At 33.5% G+C, this 9,034-nt stretch overlaps 1 protein-coding gene across 2 annotated transcripts; it reads left to right on the top strand.

Moving 5' to 3' along the window:
• Window positions 1-752: 752 nt before the first annotated feature.
• On the top strand, window positions 753-3,601 carry LOC149934338 (tRNA dimethylallyltransferase). 2 transcript variants are annotated; one of them, XM_090181211.1, is made up of 11 exons: window positions 753-984; window positions 1,058-1,201; window positions 1,259-1,363; window positions 1,427-1,623; window positions 1,683-1,825; window positions 1,905-2,016; window positions 2,096-2,214; window positions 2,270-2,347; window positions 3,104-3,213; window positions 3,279-3,393; window positions 3,455-3,601. In XM_090181211.1, the coding sequence occupies exons 1-11, from the start codon at window positions 838-840 to the stop codon at window positions 3,550-3,552; spliced, it is 1,368 nt and encodes a 455-aa protein (XP_090037337.1). In that variant the 5' UTR covers window positions 753-837; the 3' UTR covers window positions 3,553-3,601. The 2 variants fall into 2 exon arrangements, with proteins under 2 accessions (XP_090037337.1, XP_090037338.1); XM_090181212.1 differs by having other exon boundaries at window positions 754-984; window positions 1,058-1,195.
• Window positions 3,602-9,034: the final 5,433 nt, after the last annotated feature.

Below are 9,034 nucleotides of genomic sequence, written 5' to 3' on the forward strand. Positions count from 1 at the left end.
TAAAATAATTTTTAAACAACTTCAAAGGTTTGTTTGTTACGAGAAATCATACATTTCAATTTCGCATCAGATTCACCAAAAAATTCAATTGCCATATAGTTGCCACCACTAGAGACAGATGCCGCCACGATAGAACGATAAAGTTTATAAAGCCTCCTTATAGAACGAAATTGGTCCCGCGCCAGCCAGATTTAGTTTAAAAGTCGGGCCTATGTCAGGCTTAGGCTGAAATATTTTCAAAGCGAACCTAAACGAAATCTTATTTATCTTCCTCACAATGGCATTTAAATATTCCTTATAATAAGTAAATATGAAAACAAAACTAAAAGTTCAAAAAATCTTAACACTATTATTAAATAAAAATCCAAAAACGTTGAAGTGGTTCATGTTAAAAATTCCAGCAAAAACCTATGGGAATTCTGCGAGCTTGGATCGGATGGATCCTGTAAAAATCGTCTGAGCTTCTACTATTTTTAACCGCCATGTTATGGAACTTATGGCGCTAGCGGCTGGCCGTAGTCAATGAATGGCCGCTGATTGGCTGAAGCTTAAGCAAAGACTATATAATCATTAGTCGTTGCTACAAAATGACTTGGCGTCAGGTTCTCTCGTAGACGGGAGCATTCTAGGTAGGAGTATAAGATTTCTATGAAGAAAACTTGCCATAAATTATTTTCGATGCCAATTAATAGATAGACCAAAATCGTATGGCAACCCTGCTAAAGTAGCGTCTGCTTTGAGGCACCGGTCTGCTACTCTGCTTCAACTTTCCCAATCTTTCAAAGCCGTCGCTTGGGAGACTGAAATACATGGACAAATCTAATTTGCAAAGATCATATGAAATCTGTCAATCTATTTAGAAACGTGATGACCAGTTTGCCAATTGTTTTTGTCGTTGGAGCAACTGGATGTGGGAAATCTAAATTAGCAGTTGACGTGGCCAAAAAATTTAATGGTGAAATAATTAGTGCGGATTCCATGCAAGTGTGTTTTAAATTTCAAATAAATGTATATTTATGGATTCTAGTTGTTAGTCTATATAACACGTTTTTTATAGGTTTACAAGGGCCTGGACATAGTTACAAATAAAGCCCTTGGTGAAGAACAAGATGGAATTCCACATCACTTATTGGATTTTTGCAACCCACTAGATAATTATACTGTTGTTGACTTTAGAAATCATGCTTCACCCATAGTAATTGTACATCTCATATGCGTCGAGAAAAAAAAACAAAACTTATCCCTTATATTTTTAAAGATTGAAGATATCCTGAAAACTAAGAAATTACCTATTATTGTTGGTGGAACAAATTACTACATAGAGGCTTTGTTATGGGACTTTCTTGTCACTCCCCTTAAAGAAGTAAAATCTTAAGTTTAAAAAAAAAATTACAAGCTTAAGATTTTTTCTTTCTCTTATCTAAAGAATGACAATTTAATATTGAATTCCGAAGTGTTAGTCAAACAATCTTCAAAGCCAACCATAGAATCATTATTTGATACCCAGATTGATCCATCGGCTTTGGATGATATCTCTAATGATGAGCTCCATAAGCTTTTAACAAAAATTGATTTGGAACGTGCTAAAAGTTTACATCCAAATGACAGAAGGAAAGTCATTAGGTACTGAATATGTGTACTTTTGTCATTATAACATTATTAACGCTTACTTTAAATATTAGAAGTCTTCAAGTATTTCAACAAACAGGAAAGTTGCACTCTGAGCACCTTAAAGAACAACATGCTAAAAATGGGCGTCAGTCTATTAGTGGGCCATTACGGATTCCTAATTCACTTATTTTATGGGTTCAGTGTGAAACTAATGGTTAAAATTTTAAGAATAAGCTAAATTTAAAAAAAATTATTTAACCTGTAACTAAAACAAGAATTAATTTTTGTCTTAGTTTTGGACCAAAGAGTTAATGATCGTGTTGATATCATGATTCAAAATGGTCTTATCGATGAAATGTCCAGTTTTCATCAGGAATATAACAAGCATAGACTTAAAGATAATAGGTAAAATAGCTTAACTTTTAATCATATTAATGAAATTTGTGCAAAGAAAGAGTTTTAATTTCATTTTATAAATTAACAGTGAGGCTGATTATACCCGGGGAATATTTCAATCAATAGGATTTAAAGAATTTCATAAGTACTTACTTTTATCAGAGTGCGAAAGGAAATCAGAAAATGGACAGAAGCTTTTTCAGTATTGTTAAGTATTAATGCCGAAATAATTATACATGATTTTTATTTTTATTATTTTTAGGTGTAGAAGATATGAAACGGGTTACGAGGCATTATGCCAAGAAACAGAACCGATGGATTGAAAATAGATTTTTGAAAAGTAATTTTAGCATGTTTAGTTTAATCAATAGTATATAATATATATATCTGGCAAGAAAAGTATAAAATTTTTCTTTCTATTCTTATTTACTGGAAACATGTAACCTCATAGGTTCCTGCAATAGCATCAAATACTAACTTTCTAAAACCGTGGCGTAGCCAGAAATCCTTCAATCGAGGGGTTTAAACTATGCAAAATACCCAAGAGCAGTCAAGAACGGGGTGAAATTTTAGTACAGCCAAAGATACACCCAAAGGGGGTTTTGACACGGAAACCCTCCCCTTGTCTATGCCACTGTTCTAAACGATTACATAAAATGATAAAATATGGTTCTATCATACACAGTTTAATAGGCCTTTCTATAAAATAAGCTACACTTGCTGGACTTGTTTTTGTGTAGCTAATTTGTCACGAAATATGTTGAAGTTCAGTTCAGTTTATGCTTAAAAACTGAGTGCCTCGTCGAATTTACTCTTATGTCCAGGGCTTTTCAAAGTAAAATGTCTTCGATATGTCACCCGTGACACAGTAGCAACATCAAATCAATAAGGCCAATGTTACTTTATATAAAGGCCTATTGTTAAATAATACATCTTACAGGGTGTATTACTTGTCAAATTTTGGGACATGATATGGTACAACCATTCGTGATTTAATACTAAATTATTGTAGGAAATGTTCCACAAACCTGCAACAGTGCATGTTTCATTTTAATGGCTTAGATATTAGTTAAGCTTTTCTTTTTATATTTGAAAGGAGCATCTCGAGAAATTCCACCAGTCTACTCAGTAGATTCCACGGATGTTGAAAAATGGGATGAAAATTGTAAAGACATTGCCTGTCAAATTGTAGAGGCGTTTTTGAAAGTTAGTTATAAGAACGTCTAAAATAAATTTAAAATTTATTATAGCAATTTTTTGCTTTTATCTAGAATTTAAAACCTGAACAAAAGCCTTTACCTGTTCAAGAAATAGTTGAAAACCGCCTGGAAACATTTTTTTGTCCTATATGCAGTAAAATAATTGTTGGAACTAACATCTGGAATAGTAATATACATTTAATAATTGTTATATTTTTTTTAACTAACTTTTTTATTTAATATTTTAGTTCATTTGAAATCTAAGACCCACCATAAAAGGAAACAGAAATTTAAGAATACAATTGCCTCTACTGAGAATCCAGAGGAGAAGCAATCAATTTTATAACTGACTTGTATGGTACTTTCTGTAAAAAGATTAAACATCTTACCCTAAATCAATAGCGCTCCAAGCGGTGAAATGTCGAATTCGGTGATCCACCATTAAACGTCTTTAAATAATAAAATGTATTCGCCACCGAAAAGAGTCTAGCTTCTCCAAGGTCATCAGAAAGTTTTTTTTTTCAAATATAGTTATCAAATATTAAGCAAACGATGTAAAAATTGTTTTAAAATGCAAGCATCATTATTTGTTAAGTCAAATTTACCAATAACGATGAGCAGGAATCCATAACGCTACTTGGAATGAATATATCCCCTATGGTATTTTGTGGCGGAACATTCTGGGTGGGGCCAAAAACGCTTATACCGCCTTAAACGACGTAAAATTCGATGACGTGAAATGCCTTGCGGCATATAAACTCCGCCTGTTATGTTCCGTCACAACGGCGGGGAATCAAATCGGTATTCATTCCAAGTAGCGTTATGGATTCCTGTGATGAGGATTGAGGAAAAATTAAAAGTGTCTGCCTTAGGCGCTACCTATCAAGCTTTCAATGGCGAACCAAAGGGGGCGTAGCTTTAGTTTTCGGTCGCGAAAAAAACCATGAAACTTCAGCTTTCTTGGTGAAGGTGGAAGTCAGGATATCCTAGACGCTTAAATAAAACCTCTTCAAGGAAATCACCAAGAAGTAATATTTCTGGGAACCAGTACTGCAAGTCCCTTTTTATACAGTACTTTGTTAAAATAATGGAAACTTTTCTCCTGTACGGTACGTAACTAGTGTTTCCTTTTAGCCAGGTAGCTTTTTATGACGCATTAAGGCTTAGCGAAACCACGGCTTTCTATTTGCAGTTGAAAATTTTCCATTATTCCAACAAGCGCTATATGAACATTAAGTTGCAAGTCCTGGCAATTGGAAATATTACTTCTTGGCGGTATCCTTGAAGGATGTTTTATTTAAGCGTCTATTCAATCGGCTTCACTTTCAAAATTGAAAAGTTTTTTCAAAGGATACCAGGGATGTTAGAAGTTTCCCGCGCTGTATCCGTAAAAGGTGCTAGAAAAATCCCAAATTTCGAATCGCTGGATAAGTTTGCTCTCAAAAAAAACTATCAGGAGGTAGTGCAGAATCTGTTCGAGACTCTTGCCAGATTTCCGGCTGCTCGGTATCTTTTTTTGTTTATCCATTCTCATGTGGGTGTTCGGAACAACGAGCAAATTTATGCGCAGGCTCGGGCTACTTTGTATGTTTCGCTTTGCTTGTGGCAGCGGGATTGGGTTAGTGCCTTAGTGGTTCTCGCACTGGATTTTGGCGTGCTCTCCGTAATGTTGGCGTTACTCTCCTCTGCCTTTCGGTGAGGACTTACGGCTCTTATTCTCATCTGCCTTTCGGTGAGGACTTACGGCTCTTATTCTCATCTGCCTTTCGGTGAGGACTTTCGGCTCGTCCTCTCATCTGCCTTTCGATGAGGACTTTCGGCTCGTCCTCTCATCTGCCTTTCGATGAGGACTTTCAGCTCGTCCTCTAATCTGCGTTTCGGTGAGTACTTTCGGCTCGTCCTCTCCGATTCTATCTTTTTTGAAAATGTATTTTTTTACCGCTAGGTGATAGATGATAACTTTCAATTAAAAGGTTTTAGAGCGTACTCACTAACTTAAATAAAGGCCAACTTTTCAAGGAGATATTAGGTCATGATAAAAAAAAGTTCGTAGCAGGGGGAATTACTTTTTCAAGCGAATTACCAAAGAATAGTCGCCATTTTTAAACCAAACATGTTTGTTTTTAATGTTAATGAACTTTCGAAAACAATTATAGGAATGAATTTTTTTAAAGGAATTGCAATGTACTATTCTTATAATAAATGATGTTTGATAATTCCGACATCCGCTGTTATACACGTCTGCGCGATAAAGCATATTTTAAAATGTACTTAGGATCATAGCACTGCTGGAGTTACAAGTTGAAACGCTGCAATAATTCTCTGGCGCAAGTCTTCTTTGCTAGTGACTGGCGTCTGATAAACTTGCTCCTTTACGAATCGTGACCCTAAAATGTCGAGCGGTGTCAGATCTGTGAACCTAAAAGGCCAACGAACTGAACAGTTCCTTCCAATCCAACAACCATGGAACTTGGTGTTAATATACTGTACCACATCTCGTTGCTGATGAGCTGGAACAAAATGTGTGAGGGCACTCATCAGAAAAACGGAGCAAACTAAGGAAATCTTGATGATTCTCGGTACTGAAACAAAAATCCAAACTGAGTTGTCTATCATGGCCGTGAAGAGCTTGGTGAAGCGTGGCTTGAAATTGTGGCGGCCAAGGACACAAAACATATTATGTTGACAAATTCAATACTTGCTCTAGAGTAAGCGAGGACTGTGTCTTCCATATCAATGTTGTGGTGCCCGTGTCCGTTGAATCTAGGGTCACCGTTCACGGGAATACCGAGGCATTCTTTTGACTGAAGTAAATTGTGGGAATGATTTTAAATTTAAAAAGGTGGCAGTTTAAATACTAAATGGAAACAAACTTTTTTACGAAACAGAAGTGTCAAAAATGCTTTGTTGAATTCAGTAAACATAATTAGACGTTTTTGTTTGAAGACTACTTTTTACCTCTCCGAGGGGACAAAGTCCCCAAGGAGGGGTTATACAATCACCGTGTCTGTGTGTCCGTGTGTCTGTCTGTCCTGCGAACGCGTTCACATTATCAGTGCAAAGGTTAATCATCGCGTACGCAATTTCTCGAAATTTCTGCGTTTGCAGATTCCCCACCGTGTGACGGTGTGCGTTAACGGATTGATTTGATGTTGGGTTTGTTTCGGACTGTCTTTTTTTTCGTCAACGCTCACCGTCGCGACAGTTTTCATTCAGTTTGATTGGATATTTCGTTATTGTAATGTTTACGTGTAACTTGCGAATGTTGAGTTCATGTTGTGAAAGTTGTTGGTGTGGAGTTTGTTGAGTTCATGTTGAACTCTGTTGTGTTTGTATGGGCGTTTTCTCTCCAACTTCTTAATGACTTTGGGACGGACCGGGTGCTGAGTGTTATGCAACCTCTCAACGTCCAATAGCAGGGTGTCCACCGATTGTACACGGTATTCGTCTTAGTATCAATTTGCGATTTTTTGCCGCCGGCCGGGAATCGAACCCCGGTCTGCCTCGTGCAAGAGATGTACTCTAACCACTCAGCCACCAACGCTTATTAATTTACGGTGTTTTTCTAAAAAACAGCTTTGGCGAATGTCCTTTACAAAGTTATAACGTTAGGTACTATAATTTATTCTACATCATTTTAAATATTTATAAATTAAATTAATCTTATATTTAATTAAATATTTATAAATTATATTAATCTTATATTTAATTAAATATTTATAAATTATATTAATCTTATATTTATTTAAATATTTATAAATTATATTAATCTTCTATTTATTTAAATATTTATAAATTATATTAATCTTATATTTAATTAAATATTTATAAATTATATTAATCTTATATTTAATTAAATATTTATAAATTATATTAATCTTATATTTAATTAAATATTTATAAATTATATTAATCTTATATTTAATTATTATTTATAAATTATATTAATCTTATATTTAATTAAATATTTATAAATTATATTAATCTTATATTTAATTAAATATTTATAAATTATATTAATCTTATATTTAATTAAATATTTATAAATTATATTAATCTTATATTTAATTAAATATTTATAAATTATATTAATCTTATATTTAATTAAATATTTATAGATTATATTAATCTTATATTTAATTAAATATTTATAGATTATATTAATCTTATATTTAATTAAATATTTTAGTATTTTAATGTAAAATTTGATCGTGATCAGGAATTGAACTCGGGTCGCATTGTAACACTGCGGATAGTTCACCGCCGAGCCATTGACTTCCTTAGGAAAATTATTAAAGTAAAGGGTCAATTATGATAAGGCGGGTTTTTTTACTAAACGGATTAATACAATATCTGTATATACATGTATTGTTTATTGAACTTTGTTTGTTTATTCTTTGGTACGGTTTTTTGTTTTGTTTTAAATTTTTGTTAAATTCTTAACAAAATTTCGTTAAAACACAAAAAGTAGTTCATTGTTACCTTTTAATATCGCTTAGAAAAGGATAATTATTCAAAACTCCCGCGGAAACTTTATCAAAGTAATAATATAGCGCCACCGTGTGGAGAACTATCAATCAAACCGGGTAAAAAATATAATCTCTTCAATTTTTCGACCTTTAGTCAAATCTCGACGGGTAAAGAAAAACACAAAATAAATGTATATAAGGCCGTTGCCGTCAATATAGAAGATTTAGTCTTTCTTAGTTCTTGGCTGTCAGACGAACTACTACAGGACGGGGTCCTGGTTTTAATTAGTATGTTCGGTCTTGGGTCAAGAAAAGAGATAAATTGTGTTTCGCGTTTGGAACGTGAGTGAATGGACTTAAGTGTATGAACAGTGCGTGTTTAAGACTGAAAGTGTTAAAGTAATTGTGAACTAACTCAAGTCAGCTGTAAGATAAAATTGATTGTTTTTATTTTTTGAATTGGAATAACCTAATTATACCCTTGAAATTATCAACTCAACCTGTGAGGGTAATTAATTAAGTAGATTGGAAGTAATTAGTAGCGAACAGCTCTCAGCTGTTAATTAAGACAGAGTTTATAGTTAGGTAGTTTGAATTTAGTTAAAATTACTCAGTATAATTTATGTGTTTTGGTTTATTTTTCAATCACGATGAACTAAGACAAATCTAGTCTTAGACGCTTGAGTACCAGTTCTGTACAATTACGTAGAAGGGATATATACTGTTGGGTTATTGATGAAAGTTAAATCTAGAACGTTCCATAGACTGTTCTGAATAAAAATAAACATTTATAATTTTGCATAATTCTGGTTGCCATTTTATTTTCTAATCACTCGCCCACAACATTACAGTTCTGGCAATCCCGAATCAAATAAATTTTCGATATAACGTCGACGCGAAATTATTCTCGTAAATTTATCGCGCGGCCTTAGGGAATATTCTTTTAACAAAATTTCGATAAACTATCGTTTAATTAAAATCGGCCCTATTCCGTTAAAATTATAAGCCAAAAAGCGAACGGTAGTTATAATATCCTCTGTAGATATTTCTTTCATTAAAATTTGCTTCGTATTATATTCAACTGATAAACTTGTACTGTAAAATGGGTTTAATTCAATTGTGCATTGTTATAGTACGTCTAACTCACTGTTGTAACTACTTAACTTATGATATTCTGAATAAATTAAAATTGGTCGTTTCGTCTCAATTATTTTAATTATAATTAAAATTTTATACCGGGCGGGATAGAACTGGGATAACATTTTTAACAAATAACTCTAAATTGCGGAGATATCTTTAAGGGTTATTTCGAGAAATTAATACCACTAGGGACAATTCTTCCGAGGAGAGGTATATTTT

The sequence above is a fragment of the Leiobunum rupestre genome, chromosome 7, assembly GCF_980474605.1.
Source record: "Leiobunum rupestre chromosome 7, qqLeiRupe1.1.hap1, whole genome shotgun sequence".
NCBI classification, from domain to species: Eukaryota; Metazoa; Arthropoda; class Arachnida; order Opiliones; family Sclerosomatidae; genus Leiobunum; species Leiobunum rupestre.